This window comes from Dermacentor variabilis, chromosome 9 (assembly GCF_050947875.1).
Source record: "Dermacentor variabilis isolate Ectoservices chromosome 9, ASM5094787v1, whole genome shotgun sequence".
Taxonomy (NCBI): Eukaryota; Metazoa; Arthropoda; class Arachnida; order Ixodida; family Ixodidae; genus Dermacentor; species Dermacentor variabilis.
In genome coordinates this window covers 64,011,784-64,039,047 of record NC_134576.1, presented here as the reverse complement: position 1 = coordinate 64,039,047, position 27,264 = coordinate 64,011,784, and the positions used below count along the sequence as shown (strand labels likewise).

Below are 27,264 nucleotides of genomic sequence, written 5' to 3'. Positions count from 1 at the left end.
AATTTTGAACACGGCTCCTTTTGTAATAAATATGTCCCCTCATTTACTCACGCACTGCAACAATACATTGAATAATTTGCAACCATCTGACAGGATCGCATAATTATGAAACCTGTAACTCATTATTCTTTTTTTACTCTTCTCAAAGTTCTTTTGCATACTGTAGTTTCCCTCTCCTTGATTAGATATCATTTACTCCTTTCAACAATGCCGTAAAACCACGACGGTACAATAAACAAATTAAATAATGTGATTAAATTGTAAGTTTTTGGGCCAGCAATTGTAAGAATTTCCCATTACCAAAAATGTTTGGTGGCATACAATGTTCTGGTTTTTGGTGGTACGTCTTCAAACACGTAAAATCTTCAAGTCGCACAATTTCGCTTGTGCACCTTTAATGAAACACAATTTTCTCCCCTGAAATGCGACTGCCTCTAGCAAAACAAAGGGTGATTTCTTTCTAGAGGGACGATAACCTTCCTCATATAAAATTTTCACTGAGAAAAAAATCTACTAGTGACTCTTCTAAGTGTTACCTTTTCTGAACAAACACTGCTGCAACAATTATCGCAATCAAACAAAGTTTGGTCAAACTCAAAATTCACACGGAAAGGAGAACACATAATCCTTCCAACTGACGGAGCTTATTTCTCTGCAGGTGCTGCTTCGTACTAGGAAAGTTCATTGGCAACTCCATCGAACCTCTGTGATAACATGACTTGCTCATTGCGATAGCCTTGCGATAAATATCGGCTGTGTTTAGTCCACACTAGCATAAATGTTTTTTTTAAACTCGTATAAACAGCCCCGGACGGTTCGCAGGTGCTGTAACTAACATATATTGTGTATGGCCGGAATTTTTAGTTCTAAACGCAACCGAGGAATCATAAAACGGGATATAATACTTCCACAGTTTAGCAATGACAATCAGAAAAGTGCATCAATGAAAATCAGTTCGTGAAGCAGCATGGAGATTTAAACATAAAAAAATAGTTATTCGGATGTCACTAAGACTTCGCGTACAAAGCAAGAAATTGGCTGTGGTTGTAAGGAAGTACATATAAGAAATGCATGACAGAATTTCAGATCAATACGACTGCATTAATTCATACTTTGGTGTCTCTGCAAGGGTTTTATATATGACCGACTCCTTTTATCCTTACTGAACGATTTCCTGTTCGGCGTTGTGGTGCGCGCATAAAGGGTCGTGGGTTGCGCGTCTGATGCGCCGCACCTTTCCAGCTAGCTTGGAGCCTGACCTGGAATTTTATTAACATTGTGCAAGTGTTTTACGTATATACATATATAAGGCAAGATTTTCATTGCTTTAAAGCACAACTCCCAAACTTTTCTAGCAACGAAGTAGTTCAGAGTGCCTTAGCCCGGTTTAAAGAGATGGTGAGTAGTCTAACCATCGTGAATGAATTGCCACATGATGACCGCCAGCAGTTTATAAATAGTGCGATCCTACCGCAAGGTGTAGGCTATCATATAGCATGTGCCCCAGCTAATGCTCACCAAGCTGTATAATAAGAAAAAGTTTAAAAACACGACGCAAGAGACAATTAAAAGACGTGCGGTATTTGGGCGCGAGAGATATGGTGACATGAATACCTGACGTCTTAAAATTGCATTTTACCCCATGCTTTTATTTTATTTTCGTTGACCAGTTTAGTGAGGGGTAGCCTGGACGCCCTATATGATAGACGTAGAGCAATTGCTTCAAGCCTAATACAATATACTAAAGATACATTTTTGGAGGTGCACTGGCGACTGCATGTGGTGAGGTGCTGTTCTATCTGGTTGAGCACCTACCTCTTGAAGGAAGGATTGCGGCTGGCCGGTTTTGAATGCTTTTGTCTATAACGTTGTATTGTCGGCGCATATTGCATGGTTTAAGCCTTCAATGCCACTGAGTTGTTCCGGAAACTTAATCGTGGCGAGACTGAACCATAACAGTGTAATGACTGACACTTTTGGTGTGCCTATGTGGGCTGTTTCAACTTGTCGCTTCAAAGATTGCTGCAATCTGTACCAGCTCTGGCAAAGAAACACATCGCAACCGTACCACCTGAAATTTTGACTTTGAGCATCTTTGCATCATACGTGGCCGAAACTCGTCATATTACATCAAATCGTTCATGAATACGAAGTTATTTCAACAAGCTGTATTTGAAACAGCACGCATACATCTGCGGCATGTATCAGTCTATTATTGCGGTCATTGTATGCAGGTGCTCTACGGACGTTCTATGCAGCATACAGTGTTGGTATCAAATGCGACCAGAGATATTGTTATCTTTCAAGTTCGCCCCTAGATTGCCGCGCCTAAAGTTAGTGCGGTAGTAATGCTGTTGTTATGTGGGTTGCAGTGTCATCAAACGAATTACCAATCAGACCAGCACCAGCCAACTACGCTTTAAAGGATACCCTCCTAGGGGACGACTTGGAGCCCACGCACCCGTTCCAGAGAATCACAGGCGGCGCTTCCTTTAAGGTCACCAGGGACCTCCGGCGGAGTGATGTTCCTCCTGCTTGTATCATGGACCTGAGAGCTGTCGAAGGGCACGTTGAGATCGACGGAACGCCTATCGTCAGACTTACGTGGACTTGGCCTGGTGCGCACATGACACACGGAGTAGGTGCGTATTGTCTGTGAGCGCCCATTTCGATCTCAGGAACAAATGACGTCAGAATACTCAACAGGAGCATCATGACTGGCATTACGAAGCTCTTCTTTTTCTGCGTGGTTAACGTTTGGAACACCCCTCTTTAACGTATGATACACAAAGGACGCAATGTAACAGATTGCTGACTAGAACACGTAAAGATTTTAGTCGCTAGTGAGTTCAGTGTTCCACTGAGTTTTTATGTATGTAGCACACAGGATGTTGAACTCTTGTCTTCTACAGAAAAATACCTCACAGCATTAATGCATATGTTAGTGCTTTGGCAGCCTACTACTCAAAAACATATTGATAATAAATATGAATGTGACAGCGCATACAGTTGATTTTTTCTGCATTGCGCTTTAGAATGACACTATAGCAATTGAGAGTTCATTTTTTTTCAAAATCTGAAATTTTCCTGATGTTTCTGGGGCACTAGTAAGTACAGTGGTCGGACAGAATTTGCATTGCTTGAAATATCATATTCGGACATGTGGTCTTTTATTGGGCAGCCGAATTATAAAAAGTGGCGACGATAGCATGCGGTAGCAGGTCTACGATTTTGCGAGATATTCAGGACAAATATGCTAGAGCATCGAAGCATCAATGCAATATTAAATTGGCAGCATTCAGTTACAATGTAGCACTGTGTTTTAAAAAAGCACACACTAATTCTACAGACAATATTTTCGGCGTTGTAGCTATAAGCCCAATGTTACGAGGTTGGCCCATAAAAGTTTATAAAGCGTGTCAAAACAGACCCCTTCATCACGTCTCAGTCGTTCCGAGAAGCACTGCTCGCTCAAATTGTGGCACTGCGGTCGGATTTTAGTGGGAGTGAAATGCGAAAACGCCCGTATACTTAGGCTTAGTCGCGCGATAAAGAACCTCAGGTGGTCCAAATATTTTTTTGAATGCTCCACTACGGCGTGCCTCATAATCAGGTCGTGGTTTTGACACGCACAAACAGAATTTAATTTTTAATTTAGCAGAGTGTAACGCGAATAATAATAGACAACGTTTACCAACTACGTTTTTTGAGAATTCATTGTCAGCAGCATGCAGGTTAGGAACAAACGAAGAAAACACAATGGGCGCTGTATACAGAACGTGGAAGTTTTCTTGATATAAACGTGCTAGTCTAAACATAAGAGCCTCTAAATACATTGAGCATCTTCTTTAAGGTTAACTAAACAAGAACATTTTGATATCCTGACATATCTATTTTGATAGCTATGTCTGTATGGCGCGGCAAGGGGCAACGCCACATCGGTTTCTGGGGTCTGCACCAGTCACGCACGGTTTAACTGTTACAACGCCATCCTCCTTCTTCATGGCAGTGGCCACTGTTGCTCTATCACTATCCACAACGGCTTCGCACATGGCCGTTTCGCAGGTACCTAACACTGAATCGATCTCCATGACCGGCGTCTCACTCAGAGGCTAGTTCTCAACCTTCCAGTGCCTAGGAGAATGCCATAGAGGTTGATCCAAGTACCCCGGCATTATCAACACCAAAGGAGCAGTGTCTTCTGAAGCGGTCTAAGGACGGACTTTTTTAACTGCGCCGAAAAAGCGAAACGCAGCCTGAACGGTTGCCCTTCTTGATAAGAATAAATATGCTTTGTTTACATGTCACCTCTCATTTTTGCTCACATACCAATAAGATAATAGTTTTGATTCCTTTACAATTACTTTGATCATTCATTCGAGTGGTAAAGGACTGAGCCATAAGCTACTTTATATTAATGACATCATAAATAAGCTCTCGGAAAAGGCATTGTCCACACTATTGTTTATATTTTTACCTATACACTGTACAGGAGACCCCATTACAATCTTTGGCCTCGGGACCTCCTCCTGTATATTATTGTCTTGCACTATATTAAAATTAAATTATGGGGTTTTAAGTGCCAAAACCACTTTCTGATTATGAGGCACGCCGTAGTGGAGGACTCTGGAAATTTCGACCACTTGGGGTTCTTTAACGTGCACCTAAATCTAAGTACACGGGTGTTTTCGCATTTCGCCACCATCGAAATGTGGCCGCCGTGGCCGGGATTCGATCCCGCGACCTCGTGCTCAGCAGCCCAACACCATAGCCACTAAGCAATCACGGCGTGTGCCTTGCACTATATGTTGTCTAATAATAATAAAAACCTAATTAATTCATTCGAGCCATTTGTCAGAAGGAGTCTCCGTAGCCGTCTAGAGCGGCACTTTTGCCAGAATTGGAAAACTGGATACCTCTTTCCAGGCTGTAATCGTGGCTGTTCTATTGCATAAAACCATCACCGCTTGTTCATTGCTTATTCCACCCCATACTCATTTTACAGTTAGTGATCTGGAAAATTTAACAGACTAGTTGCCGAAGCTTCTTGTTTATTAGGAGATTGTAATGCCCATTTTACCCTTTGCGACAGCGATAGAACCGATAAAACGGGCAGCTATTGATTTTATTTGATCTAATAATCTTAGTTTTTAAAATCAAGTACACCAACATATTTCTCGCCTACTAGTTTAAATTGGCAAAACTGGGCACCTCGTAAAGCAACGATCATTCACCTCCTGTCATCAAAGTCACACCAGCACTACCCATTGTAGTTTTTAAACTACGTCGCTGGACAATACATTTTGGTGAATTGCAGCTTTTCATGGAACGAGCAAAACTAGAAGCCTTTTTGATTGAGCTCAGTGTTGACAAAATAATGAACACTCGTAAGATCTTGCTGAGGGCTAGTTGATTCTTCTATAGAACTGACGTTGAACAGCGCGAATGAAACAAGCACACGAAGAAACAAATACTATAGGCAAGCGCTGACTGCCAACCGGAAGTTTATTTCAAGTTATCCAGTCATTTTATACATTTTCTAGCACAGGCATGTGTACAGCAGTCATATATATATCTGCAAAATCACCATCATAATTCATGCAAAAAAAGCCATTTCTTTTTCGATACAGCAAGAGAGGGAGCACTTGCATTTATCTCCGTCCTTTTTAATGTGATATGCCTATATTATTTACCTTTTCTACTTATCGTTTCCCTATGATCTTTTTTTTAATCTGGGACTGCAGGGTCACTTGTTACACTGTCCGGCTAAATGAATCCCAAAGTAATTCTTTAAGTTACTGCTGTGTTGGCGAGCTCTGTCGTCGAAACGCTGTCCAATTTGTCCTAGATAAGCTTTTTCCACAGCTCAGCGGCATCTGATAGATAACGTGGCGCCTGCAGTCAGTGAAACAATATTTATGATAGGTGTTGTACGTGTTGCACGCGCCTTTCGAACATTTTCAAGCGTATGCATATCGAGGAGAGCTTGCACGGGGCACTGAAAGTAAATTAACATTATATATATTTGACGCTTCCTCTAGATGGTGTGACAAACTTCAAGTACGGCACTTCTTGCGCTGGTCTCTTGTTTTTATTCATTGTTTGATGTGCTGGTTCCGAACTTATTTTGTCTTTCTTCAGAACTGAAGTGATAATAGAACGGGGGAAACACGCGTTCTATGTTCGAAGTTGACTCTTTGACTCCTGCTTTCACCTTGTTGTCGTTTTTCACATCGTCTTGAATTTCTTATCTCCCGCCTTCGCCCTGGTTTCCCCATCTATGGCGGATAATTCAAGTGAGTTTTTGACATTTAGCATCCTCTGGGCTGTTCTCCTTCGCCATAGGGTGGCCTCGCCGCCTACAGGGTTATTTGACTGAGCTATCTCGTTTGTTCGGTTCGTATGGTCAGAAGTTCATATCCTCGGGTTTAGGTGTCCCATTACAAGTGTTCCATTTGAAGCTATGTGACTGAAGCAGAGGTGTGGAAGGGAGGTAGACCACCGGGCCTCTAATTTGAAGGTCGTAAGTTCTAATCCTCCTCCACTACTGTTAAATATTATGCTCCGAAAAAGAAGGGAAGACGACGAAGTTAGAAGCGAGCGTGGGCAACAGTGCGCGCCTGCATTTTTTTTTAGTTGCTTTCGCAAGCGTCGAATAAACAAGATGTTCTCTACTTCGACTCCGCTTCCTGGTTTTCAACAAAATGGTGCCGTGACCAGGATTTCAGACCTACAGTTGAAGACCCCTGACGATGAAGCGAGCTCCATGAAGAGGACGACCGACCGACGCAATCAACGCGATGACTCTGTGACAGAATCGAAGAACGATCCACGTCATCACGAGGCCTCTGATTCCCGACGTGACGACATGGAAAGACTACGACGGAAGCGTGCTACCATCAATGACATGACCCCTCTTATGCAGACGGAACCAACACCATCTGGTGAGCTGACCGACCATCTTAACCTATTGAAGATAAAGCAATCTATGCTTACGGACCTTGATAACCAAGTAGAAGAGCATGTTACCGATGATAACCTTGAAGATGAGCTTCAAAGCGTAGGACAGTATGAAGAATCTATCGCCCTCGCGAAATCGCGCACTGAACGTATTTTATTCACTCTGCAAACAATGACTACGCACGCATCTCACGATGACTTTCATCAAGCACGCTCACGCGTTAAGCTACCTAAGCTCGAAGTGCCGAAATTTCATGGTGAACGCATTAAATTGCCAGAATATAGTGATCAATCTGAGTTTGCCGTTCACCAAAACCGATATATTACATACGTAGACAACTTAAAATATCTTCAGACCTACTTGATGAGTAAAGCGGAAGGTGTCATCAAAGGCCTGTCGACAACTAACGAGAGCTATAGCACAGCTACACAAGTTCTCAAAGATAGATTCGGTCAGAAGTCGCTGATTGTTAACGACCACATGCGTCGTCTTCTAAACAAACGTAAAGTTCGTTCTTGCGAAGATTTCGAAGCGCTTCAAAGGTTGCAATGCATGAAGAAGTGCAGACTCGCGTGAGATCCCTGCTTAACCTTGGCGTCGAAGAAAAAGAACATGGAGCACTTCTGAAAACTGCTATGATACAATATATCTCGCAAGAAATGGTACTCCGTTATACTCATCGCATCTTGCGTTCGACAAATGCAGGTGTTACTAGTGACAGACTAAACGAAATGTCTGTTGTTCTAGACTTCTTGAGCCTTGAAATAGGAAGCCGGGAACAAGCTATAATGACGACTTCTGACAAGATAGAACAAGCCCCAACCGCAAAACGACAATCTCATGAGCATTTCGAAGGTTCTGCATGTATGTTAACCGTGAAACTGACTCCAGAGAGTTGTATACTATGCGGAGACAAACACCACTCGGTGGATGTCTGCCCAACGGAATTAACATTTGACGAGAAAAAAGAGAAACTACGCGAATTAGGATGCTGCTTTGCGCTAGACAATTTCATAAAGCTAAGGAATGCCGAAGCTGGAAGAGACTAAGCTGTGCGAAATGCAAGGGGCGACATATCACCACGATGTGTGACCCAAAATGGAAGCAGAAGAATACAGAAACGGAGACAACTGTCTCCAATTCAACAGACTCACTAAAGTACGCAGTTCTTCTGCAGACCGCCCAAGTTTGGGCTCTGGGCACTGGAAGCAAATGCTTTCTAAGAATATTGATTGATGGTGGCAGTCAATGCAGCTTCATCACGGAAGAATTGTCTAGGAAGCGGAAGTCACTGTGTTACCCGAAGAGCAGCTCACCATCTCGGGATTTGGAAACGTTTCAGCACCGCGGAAATATTATCGGCGAGTACGAGTCACGCTGCATACCCAGTGCGACTCAAACTCACTTGAAGTAGAGGGTATAGAGTTCCCGAAATATGCAATGACTTGTCAGCATTGAAAGAGACAAATGTACTTGCAAAGTTGAAAAGCAAGAACTTGCGTTTGGCTGACGTCAGTGCATTTCAGGTCTCGCCTGAGCCTAGAATAAGCCTGCTTGTAGGTGCAGTCTATTAATGGTAGCTCGCCAATGGAAGAATTCATCGACTGGATGACTCCTTGACCGCCATTGAAGCTATCATAGGATGGACACTTCATGGAGATACCAGAAGTCTACCTAAGTTCTACAAGGCGGAAACTGTAGGGAACTTCAGCATATGCCTAACGGAAGCCAATGTTTCCCAGCAACTGAGGTCTTTCTGGGAAGTAATACATCTGGGTTGACTAACGAAGGGAGACTTTCGAAAGATGACCAATATGTCCTGAAGAACTTCGTGGAATCAACTACTATTAGAAACAATGGTCGCTATCAAGTTGAACTGCCGTGTCGGAGCAATTGTTCTCAGCTTAAAAATAACCGGGATGTCACGTTAAAGAGGCTGAAGTACTTGTAGAGAACGCTACACTGAGAACCAGAGTTTCAGAAGGAATATAACACTGCCATTAGGAGTTACTATAACAAGATTTCGCTAAGAAGGTCACAACGGACAGCACGAGTGAACATATCACGTACTATCGTTCACGTACTATCAGGTTCTGTCGCGTCGCACTACTACACCGAGCAGTAGTGCGAGGCCACAGACCTACGACTAAAGTACGCGCGGTATTCGACGTCTCTTCTCGTGCTCCGGCCTCACCTTCACTCAACGACGTCTTATGGACAAGGCCGAATTTGAACCCCAACATCTTCGACTTACTCCTGAAGTTTCGCCGCCTCAAAATTGGAATTTCCACCGGCATCGAAAAAAGCGTTTCTTTAAGTGTCGCAGGCTCAACACGACCGAGACGCCTTTCGTTACTTCTGGTTTGAAGAAAGGTCTTCCAATATTGAAGAACTGCGCATGACACGGATTCCTTTCGGCGCCTGCATCAATCCCTTTCTCCTTGCTGCAACTCTGCGGCATCACTTCCAACTGGTAGAAGTAAAATACCCTTCTACTGCCAAACTATTGAAAGGCCATTTCTACGTAGATGACTTAGTCATCGGTGCACAGAACAAAAAGAAGCGCAGCAAGTCGTAAGCAATTACTACAGTATCTTGAAAGAGGCAGGAATGTATCTAACAATATGGACGACAAATGATGGACACTTACGAAACTTTTACAATAGTGGAGACTCAAAGGTACCGTTCGATGTAGAAAACGAAACCAAGACTCTTGGCCTCGTTTGGGATACCGGCAAAGACATGTTAAAGCCATCACTACCGAAGATGCTTGAATGATTGAACGAACAAAAGGTTACGAAGACCGATCTTAAGCTTTTCCTCACTCATGTACGATCCTTTTGGATTCTTCACGCCGTTCGTGCTGGTAGTCAAGTTATTTATACAAATGCTGTGGTTAGAGAAATACACCCAGGTTGCGCCACTTCCTGAGTTCCTTCTTATAGAGTGGACAGATGGGACTAAAAGCATCAGAACTATTAATCAGCTGGAAGTTAAGAGACATTTTGGTCAAATCCTCCTGCACAGGAATGTGCATCCACGCCTTTAGTGACGCTACCCCAGTTGCATATGGCGCCGTCCTTTACCTTCAGATACGAGACTTCAAGGGAGCCACAACCGTTCAGCTACTGCTAGCCGAGTCGAGAGTCGCACCTCTACAAAAGGTAACTGTGCCACGATTAGAACTGGTGGAAGCCCTCGTTGCAGCTCGACTAACTGCAACAGTGAAACGTGCCCTAAATCCAGAGGGCGTTGAAACAGTTATGTGGACAGATTGGCTACGCCGTTCAGGGAAACGCTGGGAAGAGTTCGTAGCAAACCTAGTTGCTGATATGGTTTCCCTAACTGATTTGAACTTGTCGAGACATTCATTGTCCGCGTGATCAAAATCCAGCCGATTTACTGTTTAAAGGATCCCCAGTGGAGCAACTCTTACAAAGTTCAATTTGGTGGAAAGGACCAAACTTTCTGTACACTGAGACGACATTCGACGAGCCCTGATACACCGAGGACACAGTCGAAATAGAAGAAGCTACCTGCACAGTAGCTGCAGTTCAGGATACAGTCAGCCTAGAAGAGGAAACTTCGTGTTTGAAAGCAGCTCCACAACCAGTGCTTACAAATGTAAACATCAACGACTACAGCCCTTAGAACAGACTGATGTGTATAACCGCGTGGATACAACGATTCGCTAGAAAGTGCAGGTACAAAGATGCCAGAAAGCAGCTACCTTTAGACTCAACTGAAATAGAATAGGCTGAAATTGATCGGACACGTCTAACACAAGATAAAGTGTTTGGACCAGATGTCAGCAGAATGGACATTACAATTCAGCGTTTCAGACCATATCACGACGAATCGGGGCTTCTCCGCTTGGGAGGTCGTCTTCAGTTGAGCAACCTCCGGGAAAGTTCCAAGCACCCCATTCTGCTTCCTGCTTCAAACACATTCAAAAAGTTATCGGTAAAGAAGGAACACCGACGACTTTTACACGTTGCACTCAGTTTTCTTTTGACTTAACAGAGAGAAAACGTTAGGATAATGAGGGCCAGGCAGATTGTAAAGAAAATCATTCATTAATGCACAGTCTGCCGGCGATATTCCTGGAAGCATTACTCGGAGTCCTTCGCGCCTCGGACAGCTGAACGTGTTCAGCACTCTCACCACTCGAAGTCAGTGGTATCAGTTTTGCCAGACCGCTTCTACTCAAAGATAACGGAGGACCAATAAAGAAGTGTTATATACTGATCTTCAGATGTGCAGCCGTCAGAGTGGTTCATCTGGAGCTTGTTACAACTCTTACTTACGACAAATTCCTGCTAGCATTTAAATGATTTGTGGCATGACGAGGAATTTGTAAGATTGTATATTTCGACAACGCCAAGATATTTAAAAAGGCCTCAAGGGAGATCCAGCGACTTAATGAAATAACAGGAAGTACAATCGTATTTCGGAAGTCGCAGGATTGTTTGGAAATATATCACTGAACAAGCTCCCTGGTGTGGAGGATTTTGAGAACGACTCATTAGATATATGAAGTCTACATTGAAGAAAACACTAGGAAAGAATTTCTTTAACCAAGAAGATCTTTCGACCACGCTCTATCAAGTTGAAGCGATAAATTCCTGACCGATAACATTTGTGTATGCAGAAGCCTCTGAACCAATGCCGCTTCCGCCAAGTCATTTCCTCATAGGCCAAAGCTTGACTATGCTTCCTCCAGACATCTCAAGCACAGCAACAAAAGAGACACCGTCGTCATGCGAATTACTTCAACGAAGATAGAAACACAGAGAACATGTGTTAAACAATCTCTGGAACCAGTGGCGACGAGAGTACCTCCAAAAACTTCGTTCAGCTCACAATAATAAAACTAGACACTCAGAATCACTGAAGCTTGGACACATAGCACTGATAAAATAATTGAACTCGCCAAGACAATTGTGGAAGATGAGAAAAGTGACAGAATTATGTCCGGGTGGCGACGGCAAAGTTGGCTCATGCAAAGTACGCACTTCTAGTGGCAACAGGTCGCGGAAACTGGTAAAGACGCTGTACCACCTAGAATCTGCTGGACAAGCTCCGTCTTAAAAAGAAACAAGCACACGCCAATTGTTCGGCCCGTAGCAGTTAAATACATGCTCCGAAAAAGAAGAGAAGTTAGAAGCGAGCGTGAACACCAGCACGCGCCTGCATTTTTTTAGTTGTTTTTGCGAGCGCCGAATAAACAAGACGTTCACTACTTCGACTCCGCTTCCTGGTTTTCAACAACTACGCTACATCTCCAGGCATCGAGTGGCGCCTGACACCTGCAGAACAATGCCGAGAGCCAATGGGGCTATACTATTCTAGGTGCAACCAAATTAAGACGGCTACTTCACGAGAAGAGGAATTGGCCTCGCCTTGGTCAGTATTTGGCCACTACCTCCCTCATTACTCTTACAATTAACTCGTGGTCCTCAGTCCCTAGCAGCTGCGGCGCACCTGATGAAGGTGGTGGTCAGACCTGCCACGCCGCAGAGGTTGCTAAGGATGTCTGGAACCGTGCAGGCCGCCACTGGAAACTGAGCCTGACAACGTTCAACACACGAACCCTCTTGACTGAAGCTAGGTTACCACTATCCTTGCGGAATTATCAAACATTGTGTAGGACATTATTGGCCTTAGTGAGATCAGAAGAACTGGAGAGGCCTATACTGGGCTGGCTAACGACCGCGTCCTCTACTACGGAGTACTGCCAGTGAAGAAGCAATACGGGGTAGGACCCCTAATTTATAAGGACATTAGCGGGCAAGATTGACGAATTCTACACCGTTAATCAGAGGGCAGTAGTAGTCGCAATAAAGGTGGCTAGGCGTTATAGAATAAACGTAGTACAATCATACGCTCCAACCTCCGATCACAAAGATGAAGAAATAGAAAACCTTTATGAAGACGTTGAATTAGCGATGAGAAAAGTACAAACTCAGTATACTGTAGTCACGGGTAACTTCAATGCTAAAGTGGGAAAAACGCAAGATGGTGAACACGCGATCGGAAACTACGCCATGAAATAAAGCAACACTAGAGGAGAGATCTTGGTAGAATTCAGTGAATCGAGCAAGCACCGAATAATGAATACCTCCCTCAAGAAGCACATCAAGTGAAAGTGGACCTTGATCAGCCGTAATGAAAAAACAAGAAATTCAATAGATCTCATACTTTCTGCCAATCCCAAGGCAGTGCATGATGTAGACGTGTTACGTAAGGTAAAGAGCTATGACCACAGGTTAGTCAAGTCTAGGATTTACCTCAATATGAAGAGAGAAACAGTAACATTATTGCATCCTGCTGGCCAAGCGCTGCCGATGAGATAAAGAACGCTTTCTCGTCGCCAGTCACGATGCAGCTGACCTTGTTTACCGAACGCACGCTTCGGAGCCGCACAATACCATTGCGCAAAGGCTCCATGACGTTGCTTTCTTCATGTTTCGCGGGCTTTCTTTGCAACCGGAAAAAAGGACTACGTGAGGCGTTCAGTAAAAGAAACAACTGTATCGGTAGTTTCTGAAGATGCTCTACAAATCTGCGTATCATACTTGGGGTCCTCAGCCAATAATGAAAAAGTTGCGTAATTAAACTTAAATAAGTAATTAGTGAGTTATGGGGAAAACAAAAATATGTCTGATTTACTATAGGGTATTGCGAATAGCATGTGTTCGGTTCAATTCGATTCCGACGTGCCGTTCATTTTTAAATCCTTGGCTCAAGTTATGTGGGACGCCCTCTATATATAAATATATATATATTGACCGCACATTCGAGGCGTCGCCTTCAACAAAAAGAAGTTTAGATATGCCATCAGTTTCGAGACCGGAATCGTCTTTGTCGGGGAATATTTAAATATATATATATAAATATGCATATACTAGAAGGAAAGAGATAATTAAGTACTGGTGTTCTGCATTGGAAGATAATACAGGTGGCCCGCATTTTAGAGGAAATACTTCGCTACTTCCGTATCGGTTACAATATCTTCTTTCGAATCTGTCGAATTCGCAAAGCATTCCTATATATATATATATATATATATATATATATATATATATATATATATATACACACAGGGGTTAACCAGGGAGCCCGACATTAACCATAGCGTAGGAACCCAACACACAGACACCAAGGACAACACAAGGGAAGTTTTTACTCACTGCATGAATTCAAGAGATAATAAATTAATGAAAATTCAAGTGAATGAAAAAACTACTTCCCGCACGTGGGGAACGATCCCGCATCTTCGCATTGCGCGTGCGATCCTCTACCAAAGGAGCTACCGCGGCGCCCTTCTCCCATCCACTTTCTGGGGTATTTACGTGTTATTGAAGTAACCCTGGGAGTGTTAGCCAGCGCCACCACTCACAAACCTTGGTGACGGATGAGGAACATCCTTTCTGCCGCAAGCGTCACGAGTACGGGATCTTTTTGGGTGAAGGCAACTAGTGAATAAACCCACACGTGCTACTTGAAAGCATCAATGTTGCCGGATTCGAGACCCTCCGTATATAATGAAGGATAAGAAAGGGGGTTTAACGAGGGATGATTTTTAGTAATCATAGCATAGGAACCCAACAAACACGCCAAGGACAACACAGGGAAAATTATATAATAATTAAAATGAAAGTGGATGAAAAACAACTTGCCGCAGGTTGGGAATCAACCCGCGTCTTCGCATTACGCGTGCTATGCTCTACTAATTGAGCTACCGCGGCACTGTTTTCTCATCCACTTTAATTTTTATCTTATTTTTTCATTTCATTTATTTGGGCAACACAAATACAAGGTTTTCCCGCAAGGTAAGGCAAAAGGAGGGCGTAATCCTCTTGACTAGGGCCTTTACTTCGCTGGAGCAGCAGATGTAGCGGACTGCTGATAAAACAAAGTAAAACTAATAAGACACAAAACTTCAAAATTATTTACAGCAATATTTTAAACGCATTGTAAAGTATCAACCGTTTGCCAAATAGCAACTAAATAAATACAGCACAGCAAAAATAAGAACATTCTGGCATTAACAAAAGTTATACATTCAGAATATATCATTAATAACATTACTATTGACATTAAACACAGAAACTTTATTAACATTCGTTAATCACACTGTGATCAGAAAATATTATGTTTTCTATTGCATGTTAAAATTCGTGCATTGTTCTAGAATTTATGGCTTCGTCAACAATGTTAGGGTACGTATTACATAAACACATGGTTTCCTATTCGATCGTTTGCATGCCATATCTTGTCCTTGGTTTCTTTATTACTGCTGATGTGTGACGTAGGTTGTATCCTATGTCTCTACTCAGGTAACGAGTTGAAAATAGTTCTCCGTTGCTGGATCGATCTCTTTAAATAGCCGTATGCAGATCTTTGTTTTGTAAGAGTCTCTAATATTAGGAATGTTGTAGCGCATCATTAGTATAGAAGATCCTGTGTATTGTTTTGAGAAGTTCATCAACCGAACAGCTCGCCGTTGCAGTACTGCCAATTTTTCTATATCTGTTTTATTACCGTTTCCCCATACTAAGAGGCAGTAGCTAAGATGCGAGTGCACAAACTAAAAGTACAATTGTACGAGAAGCCTGACAGGCACAAGGAATTGGATCCGTTGTAGCAAGCCAACAGATCGTGCAACCTTAGTGCGTACCTTATTTATGTGCTCTGTCCAGCTTAGGTGTTTGTGAAATGTAGCACACAGAAACGAATAGCTTGAGACATGTTACATGTTCAAGTTGCGATCCAGATATTGTGGGTATCTCCTCCGTGCTCTTGGGACAAAGGAACGACAACACAGTAGTGCAAACAATCACAAGGGCATTTATTGCACCTTTCATAGATCAATGCCTGCTAGCCGAGTTGCTATCCACAAAACATGCCGATCGGCGCGCGACAAATCTAGAAGTCCGACTCGCCGCGACCGCATAGCGAGCGAATATGTTCGCCCCATGCTGGATCCCAACGCCTGGTCGTTCGCGCGTACTGTCACGCGAACGGTGGCGCATTCCAAGGCGGCCACGCGAGACGGTCTCGCAGAAGCATGGGTCGGCGCACGCGCGGCGCGTCCGTCCCGCTTGCTGTCTCGTTCCAAAGAGAGAACGCCTTCCACTCCCGCACCCAAGTAACCCCGCCGGTAGCAGCGCAACACTCGCGCCATCTCTCGCGCTGCGCTTCAACCACATCGACCGCCGCCGGCGTCACGCAGGCCACGCAGCGAAGCGGGATTGCAGGAGATGGGGGAAAACAAGATATCTGGGGACGCGCGTGAGTCGCGCATCCCCACAATATATATATATATATATATATATATATATATATATATGTCGTCATGCCGGCTAACTGCTGTCCTCTGTACCTTCTATTACAGCTGCAGCAGTGGAGATCAGAGGTGGCAATAACCGCGGCAACATTGAAACGGATTTCGACAGCTCGGAGGTTATGTCGAATGTCATGAAAGGCAACCTTTGTCCCCTCCCCGCCGGTTTTACGCATGACGTCACCATCGCTCTTCCCCTGAACTGGCAGACGAAGGCCCACGGGGACAAGGACTTCGTCCTGAAGGCCTACCTAGCGGCGCGTGTTATTAACGCGCATGGCCTAAAGTCGGAGCCGTCCAGGAAAGTTATTGTAGAGGTTGAACTTTGGAATTTTACTGAAGTTTCGAGCGAAAATGATGAACCGTCAGTGACAACAGTGGAGGAAGATCGAAGAAAAAAGAACAAACCGTCCATGACAACCGATGAGGATGATGGGAGCGAATATTACGAACCGTCCGTCATCGTTTGCATGAAGTGTTGCAACACTTCATGAAATGAAGTGTTGCAACCATCACTGACGTTATTCGCACAACATATTACCTAGTCTGTGTTACTGCGTTTCATCACTTTACTGTTCTATTGTGTATTTTATTTTTACTGTTGGATATCTTCTTCAAATGTTGTATTCCCCATGCTGGCTGCAGAGCTTCAACCTGCACTCTTATTTCTTTTGTTTACATTTTGCCTGCTATAATCCCGATACCGAGATTCCAGTATCAATAAAAGAATAAACTAAAACAATAAATAAATTAAGACTAATTATGTTATCAGGTGAAATGTAAAAAATAATCTGAGTATCTCCAACCGACGGCAAGCAACATTATCTTGGTTCTGTCCAGCCTACGTGGCATTTGCATATCTTTAAATCTTGGTGGATGATAGTTGGGACACACTGTACACACAGGACCAAGTTCACTATATTGTAGCGAAGGGACGCAGCCGTGGGATATCAGACGCATCAACTCACCAGGAAGACGGAAGAAGAATGGGGATGAGCTCTGGCAGGGGAAAGTCCAAATCCGCAGGTACGACGACGAGAGTAGCATTTGGATAACTAGGTTTATTCACTTGGCATCTGCCGTAAGTTTAAACTGTACAAAAATATCTACAAACAGAACGATGTCATACCGCACAGCAAACATGAGCACATCATTCTTGATGACCGCGGACACTCGCTGTCAAAACGCTGGAGTGCGAAAACGTGGCAGCAGCAGCGAGCGAAGCGATATTCGCGCTGTCTATCGCTTCAAAGCAAAGTGAGCGCCGAGAACACTCACCGAAGTAAACATACCTGGTAGCGAAGCTTCCATAGAAGCCCATACCATGCCCATATGTTCAATACATGGCAGCTTGTGGTTCATGGGGCTTACCGCCATCTGTGTGACGACGGAACACTTCCGGCGGAAAAATATATAATGTGACGCCAAATTCGTTATAACAGAAGTGACGTCATTGTGTTCTAGAAGGCGCGAAATTTGTTTTAGTGGCCTGCCTTTCGAGCTGTCTATTCAAATGGCCTGCCGTTCGACTTGACGGGTGTTTCAAGCTTTCAGCGCGGAAAGCGATGCAGGAAAAGGCCAGCCGTACGGATGCCGCAGTTGCACCCGTGCATAAAGCATATTTTCTTCGGAGGCCGACGAAAGATTCAGGATGTAGAGTGCTTGCCCTATCGTCGGACGCCAAGCCCGTTGGCCAGCGCACTCGCACGAAAACAACTGAAGCATGCAATTATCTGGCTGTCGTAACTCACTACTTTTGACTGAACACGTTAAGAAACGATGAAGCTACTCACGTCGCCAAATTCAGACAAACGTCGAAAAGTTAAACAGCATAACGTGTAAGGGAGGCGTATTGTAACAGGTGACCTTCACGAGTGCGCCTTTCTGCGCGCTCCGAGAACTGTATTGCATTGCAAGTGATAGCGGCGGCGTCGCTCGGAAAAGCACTTTTACGTACCATGCAACAGAAAGCTGCACCGGGAGTTTCTCATGTTCCTCTACAATTTTATCATTGACACCTTTGATCTAAATTAATATCAAGAAGTTGATTAATTAATTAAAACTAGTTATCTAACTAGGCCGAATGCAAAAGATAATCTTTAGTAGCTCCAAGCGACGGCAAACAATATTACCTTGGTCCTTACTAGCTACGTGGTATTTGCACATTTTAAATCTTGGTGCACGATAGTTATTCATGATATGTTATGATATGTTATCATGTTATGCATGATAAATTCCCAGTAATGCGGATGAAAGTAAATGGACGCCTAATATGTACAAACCAGACCATTGTTCAAGGTTTCCGAAGACCACTCACGTGACGGCAACGGCAGAGGTTACTGACCTCCGCGATCGCCTGATTCCGCGGTAAACGCTGTTATATGCTTTCATAAGGATCGCTTATTTTTTTTCCTCCTCTCTTACATTTTCCTTTCCACTTTATGCTTTTTCCACCTCCCATATGCCGGGTAGATGACCACATCCAACATAGTCGTCCTCCTTACGTTTTCTTCCTGACTCTCCCTTTTTTTCGTCAACCATTCTTTTGACACGTGTGTCCGTATTCATTGTCATTGCCCATTTCATATATCTAGTGTTTCCTCCTGGGCAAGCGGGTTCAAGGAACGTGGTGGAAAGAGGGTAGATGTTCTTGTGCGGGCAGGAGTGCTCTTTTTGTATTGCTGACTGCCATATCGTTCAGGTGACTAATAGCCTGCAGCGTATCGAGCAGGATGAGTAATGCCGATTTCATTCTTTCCGTAGCGTTCAGCAAGCTCCGGCACTTGGACGAACCTAAGAGGCACGAGGGAATGTGGCGTCGATTGCTTCTCGAGAGTCTAGTTCTGAAGCTGACCGCCGTGCAGGAAACCGCCTGCAAGAAAGCCAACGGCGAAGTTTTTGGAGTGAGGCAGATATTGGTCAACGAGGACAAAAGCAGCAGCGCGGTGAGGAGGAGGTCGATGAAAGGGATGGGAAGCGGCGCCAGAGTTCGCCTGAGCTTCGGTCCATGGAGGGAGGAACGAGCTCGGGATTTATCGCCGCACGTCGGCCCTGCACGATCGACATGGATGCCTTGGACGAAGTGCTTGGACCGGAACCTGATATCCAGTTCCTAGATGACTGAGCTGACTGATTCCGGCTAGAGCAGCGTTTTTAATGCGAAAGCATTATGTGGCTCATGAGGAGGAAAATCCGGCGTACTTGTCGGCGTTGGCGGGGCCACCGATGGTCCATTAAGACACGGAACTCACCACCATTGGGAGAGTCGAACCCACAACTATTGGTGGGAGTTGAACCAACAGCCTTTGGTCCTAATTAAGGCGAAGGCGATTAAGGACCACGTAATGAGGACGGTGTTAACTAAAACACTCGAAAACACGACCATTGGTTGGAGTCGAATTAACGAGTTTCGGTATTAGCACAGTTAAGATAGCTTTAATTAGGGCACTCAAACCCCCTACCTTCTTGTTTCTGGAGTCGAACACATTACGATTGGTGGGAGTCTAACCGACGACCTTTGATCGTAATTAATTGTCAATGTCATTAAGGCACGGTAATTTTGATAATGCTAATTTAGATACTTATACCCAGGACATTTGGTGCTAATGCGAAGTTAATTAAGGCACAATGAATTCAGATAGAGTTAACTAAGGCATTCCAAAGCACCACCTTCGTTCAGAGTTGAACCCTCGACCTCGCGTAGTGGCATAATGTCGAAGCATCACGCTGTGGTCGCAATGCTTTCGCATTTGTCTACGCAGGGATACCTATGTCGCCCTTGAATGTTTATGTTCTCCGTGATCATAATGCCTTATGTGTAGTGTGTAATTGTTTTATAAACTCGTTATTCTTATATGCATGTAAAGAGTGCGCAGTAATACAGGTACAGGAAGATCATGATGCGCCGTTTTCTTGTATTTCGTTTGTAGTGGAAACAAGTGCTCCCCAGTATCAGCATGGATTGCGTAGTTCCCTCTATTGTACATAGGATTCTCCAATTTAGGCAATTTTTATTGTTTTATGTCAGCACATAGGCATGAACTAAGCAAGTACCGCTAATTGCTTATTTATTAGTGTTACCTAAAGGCGTTTTTTTGCCGAGGACTCTGCTACATCAAGTGTAATATTGATTTTCTCGGGAGTTTTTCTTTCGCATAATGCTTTCAACGTTTCTTTCTTTTTTTTGTAATCCCCCTCGTGTAAATGAAGACTTGATTTTAAATAGCTAATGCCACACAGCCCCAGTAGATGTACTTCTGGCGAGTAAATGTACAAGTAATTGATTGATTGAGTAACCTCTATTTTACAGTCCTGCAGAACGCGTATTAGCACGTCGCGGGCCGCCGCTCCCACGTCGGGACCGACAGGCCTAGCCTGCCAGCCGCATCGTGGGCCTGCTGGACAGCCCAACGTTGCTCAGCCAGGAGTGGGTTGTGGAGGGCCGCCTCCCACCTAGCTGAGCTGAAGTCAGGGCTTGCTATAGAGATACATCCCCAGAGCATGTGCGAAAGTGCTGATCTATCCCCGCAAGGAGGGCACGCGTCATCAGTGTAAATCTCCGGATATATCGCATGTCAACTTGAACAGGTTGGGATAGGTTTCTGTCTGCAACAGTCTGAATGTCGGTGCCTGAGGCCTAGTGAGCTTGAGGTGAGGAGGAGGGTATTGTCGCCGCGAGAGATACAAGTGTTTAAGAAGTTCATTATAAGTGGCAGGCACGTCCCTACCATGCGTAACTCTCTCTCCGGCCGTTACAGCGCCAGCACGGTCAGTCAGTACGCACGCGGCAGCGTGGGCCGTCTCATTGAGGTGCGTTGGGACACCCGCCATGTGCCCAACGTGGGCTGGGAACCAAGTAAGCAAATGATACTTGATTCTATCCGGACCTGCCTTACGAAGCAGCCCAAAATCCTATTCTGAGATCACTCCACACTGAAATGCCCTAATGGCCAACCGTGAGTCACTGTAGATGACGTCGCTGCTGTCATCAAGCATCGCCAAGGCAATGGCCACCTGCTCGGCTATCGCCGGATCTCCGGTTCGTACAGATGCACAGTTCGTGAGTCGCTGTTCGGAATCCACCACTACTGCAGAAAAGGAGCACCCCTTCCGATATGCGGCCGCGTCAACAAAGCAGGCTCTACGCCCCTCTGTCTGGATCTGTTTGAATATGGTTGAAGCTCTTGCTTTCCTTCTACCGTTGTTATATTCAGGGTGTACATTTCTTGATATCGGCGATACGGAGATCAAATCTCGTATGTCCCGTGGTAACTGGCATTTTCTTGGTGCTTCTGCAGATGGTGGGTAGCCGAGCTCTTGTAATATCCTCCTACCGGCGGCGGTCGTGGAGAGTCTGGCAAGTTGCGCTCTTTCCTGAGCCTCTGCAATCTCCTCCAGAGTGTTATGCACACCTAGCTGGAGGAGGCGATTGGTGTTGGTGAAGATCGGTATACCCAGGGCTCGCTTAGTTATTTTCCTGAGCAACGTGTTGAGTTTGTTCCTCTCTGCTCTTTGCCATCTGTGCATAGCCGCCACGTAGGCAAAGTGGCAAAGCACAAAGGCGTTAATCAACCGTAACAGATTGTCTTCTTTAAGGCCATGATGGCGGTTAGCCACCCTTCGGATGAGACGTACTGCGTTGTCCGTCTTGGTCGTGAGCGTGATTATCGTTTGCGCGTTAGAGCCAGTCGATTCGACTACCATGCCGAGTATTCTTATTGCGTCGACCCTAGGAATCTTGTCTCCCTTGCCCGTGCGAAGACAAATGGTGCTGTCAGACAGTGGTCTCCAGCCCATGGGCTTTGTGGGGGTCCCACTCTGCGTGCGGCTAGGGCTGAAGGCGAGCTCCGGATCTAGCCCCACGCAGTCGCTTCGTGGTACTCCCAACCCGTAGCGCGGGAATCGCGGCTACGCCGGGTTCTGACGAATAAGGCAACCAGCGGTGTCAACGGTAACAACGTTTATTAGCAATAGCGAACACTCGCAGAGGGACGTCCTCTCTGTAATAGTAGTAAATAGGCTTGCCTCGTTGTCTGGGTGGGTCAGACACGAGGTCACTCACGGGAGGCGGCAGGTGCTGTCGTGCAGGCGGTCCAAGGTGTCGGCGTCCCAAGAGAGCGCGTCTCCCCCGGTGCCGCGCTTTTATGCCTTTTTACCTTTTTGCGAGGAGAAGTCCTCCTCGCCGGCCGGACACGTTTCCCTTTCCCTTGAGCCGCGTGGGGGGAGAGGGGTACGCGCGTCACAAGAGGGACGGAGAAAGGGAGGGCGCGAAGTGCCTCTCTCCCTTGTCTACGCCGGCCCGACCCGTCGGCCACGTGTGAACGGGACGACGCGGGTACGCGGGAGGAAATGGAGGCGGGTGCTCCCCACAGGTTACGACCTCTTCTTAAGGGGCGGCAGAGTAAAAGCTCTGACTTCTTAGCCGAACAGTTTAATCCCGTGGGTCGAAGATAGCCCTCCGTGACCTCGATGGCCTCCTGTAAAGCACTCTCAACCTGTCCGTCACTTCCTCCAACACACCAAATGGTAATGTCATCCGCATAGATGGTATGCCTGATGCCCTCGACTCGTGAGAGTGTTCTGGAAAGGCCGATAATGGTCAGGTTAAACAAAGTGGGCGAGATGACGGAGCCCTGTGGAGTGCCCCTTGTTCCAAGCTCCACCTCTTCCGCGATCATGTTTCCTGCGCGGAGAGTCGCTCTTCTTCGGTGCAAGAATGACCTGACGTAATCATGGAATCTTAAGCCCAGACCAAGCTCAGATATCGATTGCAGCATAAATTGATGGGCTATCTTACCGAAAGCCTTCTCCAAATCTAATCCAAGGATGGCCCGAGTGTCCCGCGTGTCATTGTCGATTATCTGACTCTTGATGAGCTTCATGGCGTCCTGTGTGGATGGTGGATGTACAAGTAATCCACCAACCATTTAAATAACGACCGTTTCGGCAAACCGTACGCAGGGGAAGGTAATGAAGCTACAGTTCTAACCACGTTATGTACTCACTGCAAGTATGATGTGTCTGTGCGATTGTGGCTTAAAGGTTACCGTTTGGTTAAAAACTACAATAATGATTATTTTTCCAGGCCCCTATAAAACTTTTTGATTGGAAAGAACGATCGTTTCATCTCGAATCCTATTAACGCTCCTATGTAAGATATATGCTGCATAGAAATATTTGATTTATAGATTGTCTGCGCTCTCAGCAAAATAAAAGCAGCAAAAGGGGCGGCTCTTAGTACCATAAGTTCAAAAGCGTAAGAACCGTCATAACTGCGGTTGTGGGTGTCAGCGACATAAAAAAATGTCAGGCATGAGTTGTATGTAATATCAGCAGTTCAAGAATTTGAAAACACACATTTCCTGTCAGTACCTGAAGCTCAAAAAATTTGAAACGAAATGAGTGAATGCTAGCACCAGCGGCATAAAAAATCTCGAAGAAATGAGTGTCTGTTAGAAGCAACCGGCTCAAAAAATTTAGAAGATTGGCTTTTTATAACAGCAGCTCAAAAAATTAGAATTAACATGACTGGTTCCTAGTACCAGCAGCTCAAGAATTAGAAACGAAATGAGTGGCTGCTAGTAGGAGATGATCAAAGATTGGCTGTTATTACTAGCAGCTCACAAATAGAAGAAACGACATGAGTCGCTGTTAGTACCAGCAGATAAAAAAAAAACATGAAAAGAAGGGATGGGCTGTTAGTCCGTGTAGCTCAGAAAAAATGAGAAAAAAATTAGAAAATTTAGGAAAAGAACTTTAGCTTTTATTACCACAAGCACAAAAATTACAAACGCAATGAGGGGTTGTTAGACCAGCAGCTCAAATAATAAGGAAAAAAAATTTTGGCTATTAATTTCAGCCTCTCAACTTATTTAGCGGTTATTTCTAAGCATTATTAAATCAATATATTTTTTTGGGCAGCTGGTACTTTCTTTCAAATTATTTGAACTACTGGTCTAAGAGCCACTCATTTCGTTTCAAACTTTTTTCGTCTACAGGTACTGACAGCCAATCTTATATTCATTTTGTTTTTCAATAATGAATATTAGCTCACGGTGATCTTTTAACAAAAATCGCACAAGCATAGAACACTTCATAATCGCAGTGAGTACAGAACGGGATTAGGAATGTCCCATCATTACCATCCCCAGCGTAAAGTTCGCTGAGACCGCCGTCGCACATATGGATGCATTTACACCTATGCATTTACAAGCCACAAATGCACCTACAGTGGCAGTGCAGTATTATTTATGTAAAATCAAGTCTTTATTTATAAAAAGAAAGTTCTTTTCAAATACGTCGAAAGTATTATACGAAAATCCCACGCAAAAAAAAAACATATTACACTATGTGTGGCAGACTGCTCGGCAAATATAAAATACCTTTAAGCAGCACTAATAAATATGAAATTAGTGGGAACTTTCTTTGTTCACGCCTACCTGCTCATAAAATAACAACAAATATTACCTAAATTTGAGAATCCTATATGCAATGCCTTGATATGCTCTGCGGATGCTGCTACTGCGGAGCAGTTGTTTCCTCTACAAACAAAATACAAGAAAGACGCATCGTAATCTTATATCTACATTACTGCAGCGCAATCATTACACGCGCAAACATTCACCGACGGTTACGATACTCCCTCCTGCGAAATTTGAGCGCAGGTGGCGTAGCATCGCGCTGCTGTGTGAATTCTCCTTTTTTCTTCTTTCTCCTTTCATTCCCTTTCCCCAGAACAGGGTAGCCAGCTGGCACTTACACTGGCTAACCCTCCTTGTCTTTCTTCCCATTTTGTGTCTCCTTCTCTCTTGAGCGCAGGTGTATGCGCGTTTCCATTTCGCGATATATTTGCTGGCCCGGACAATCTGTCTCGTGCAGCACGTTGCACAACGGGGCGAAGTGCGGCGCTACTGCTTCGCTGATCGGGAGATCGCGAAAGACAGCCTGTGGGTGACGCGTTGGCGCGATTCGCAGCGGCCGCCGCGAACAGACCGCCGCTTATTCAGGGCTTTGTTTTCATATATAGTATCGCTGGACGCACTCGCCGCATGCCGTCGGTGAGCGGGCGACGCGCGCCACTCTGGCGCCATCTCGTGGCCATCGTCGCCGCAGAGCGGCAACTCGCTTTTCTTTATCACGCTTTCGCCATACCCTTCTCCTCTGCTTTCCGCCTCATGCTTTCACTGTAGCCTCCTCCACCTCCGCTTTCCTCGTCGCGTTCTCTTCGCTTTTCATCCCCCGCTGCGCTCCGCATTCCCTCTTTCGTCCTTCGCTCTGCTGGTTCTCTTGGTTACGGCGCCGACCCACGCCGACGCTCAACGCAGCAACTGGCGCTTCATATCTGCGCTCTAAAATAAACAGCCTCTACAACAATTACACAAGCACACAGCGCAACACCATAGCCGCTAAGCCACCGCGACGGGTCGATACATCGTGAAATGAAAACACGCATACAACTAAGCTCGAATTTCGTATTAGAAATTATCGTAATCGTCGGTGATATTTCTTCCTCTTTGACCGATCTCTGCGTCTGCTTCGACAGCTTTCCCGTCGGCTTCCTTGCACGCGGTGTCCTGCCCGGCGGTCAGCTTCGGAACTATTCGCTTGAGCAGCAATGGACGCCTCCCTCGTGCCACTTGGATTCGTTGAAGTCCCGGATCATGCTGAATGCCACGGAGAGAACTTTTGTTGCTTTCTACAACTCCCACCCTCTCATCATCATTTGACTGTGATCAACATTACTACTGGAGCTGGGCAGTCAAGTGCAGCCATTTACAAACAACGCAATAAAAAAAGCACTTGGCTGTATTTGAATAAGTATAGCGTACTGTCAATTGATGAATTAAGCATAGCTACATGAAAGAAGTAACTCACCACTCTTGACCTCAGCTGATCGCTTTACGACAAGTCTTAGTCAAATCTTTAATTCTTGCACACTAGAAAATGGCCCCTTCAGCACTTCCTCCTGCATCTCAATTTTTCTATCACACAGTCTCGCTAATATAACATCCAGAACAGATGCTCTGATGTTCAATCCTTATCAATTTTGTTTGAAGCACATGGATCAATTGCTAATACAAATATGAAATTCAGAAGAAATAAAACTGCATGACATTAAATTCAAAAAGCACAGCAACGGCTAGTAAAATTGTTTGCACCTAGAAGATTGTAAAAGATTCCTAGGCACGGAGGGGGCATGCAGTCAGTTTTGAGTGATTCTCACTGATGTGCCGAATCCGTCTGATAGAATCAAGTTTTCTCTTCAACAATGCTTAACTTAAGAAGTAGAGTTATGATGACGTGCACCTGAAGGAAGATTGTAAAAGCTCTGAGAATAATGTAACCTTAAGAACATCGCTGGCACTTTCTTATAAATTCAACCAGACTTCAAGGCAAACTGTTGTCATTCTGCTATGATTGCGCGAAAATGATGATTATGATCTTATGACTGTTTTCAATAAAACCTTGGCACTTCTCCAGGAAAATGAAGCAAGGGTTAGAAAAAAACTCAGTGGTCTTCCGCTCTGTAAAGGATGACCAGCGAAGCTGTGTATGCGGGCCCCTTAATGGCGAACTGCACCTCCGCACCAGGTCAGCCCAGCTTTACACTATCTTCGGGATTAGCCCACGAATGGGGAGTACTTAACGCCTGCTTCACATCCGCCGGGAGTCGGGCCAGTATTGCACTATCTTCGGGATCGGCCCACGTATGGGGAGTGCTTAACGCCTGCTTCACCGCTGCCCCGGGCCGGCCCGGCATTGCACTAACTTCGGAATCGGCCCACGCATGGCGAGTGCTTAACGCCTGCGTCACCTCTGCCGCGAGGCGGGCCAGTATTGCACTATCTTCGGGATCGGCCCACGTATGGGAGTGCTTAACGTCTGCCTCCCTACAAGCTGGATTGAATGTGTTATACCCTGTATATTAATTTTGATGTCATATGTATGAATACAG

The 27,264-nt window shown here is 45.0% G+C and overlaps 1 protein-coding gene across 4 annotated transcripts in view; it reads left to right on the top strand.

Annotated features, from left to right (window-relative positions):
* The window catches only part of LOC142592757 (uncharacterized), a 68,942-nt gene extending 42,363 nt beyond the window's left edge, over positions 1–26,579 (top strand). For 2 of the 4 annotated variants that reach the window (XM_075704417.1, XM_075704415.1), the window contains 2 exons: positions 2,373–2,642; positions 16,362–17,078. In XM_075704417.1, coding sequence (XP_075560532.1) covers positions 2,373–2,642; positions 16,362–16,804 — 713 coding nt within the window. In that variant the 3' untranslated portion in view covers positions 16,805–17,078. Of the gene's footprint in view, positions 1–2,372; positions 2,643–16,361; positions 17,079–19,073; positions 20,201–25,851 lie in introns of those variants that run through there. The other 2 variants (XM_075704418.1, XM_075704416.1) reach the window with 2 other exon arrangements.
* Positions 26,580–27,264: the final 685 nt, after the last annotated feature.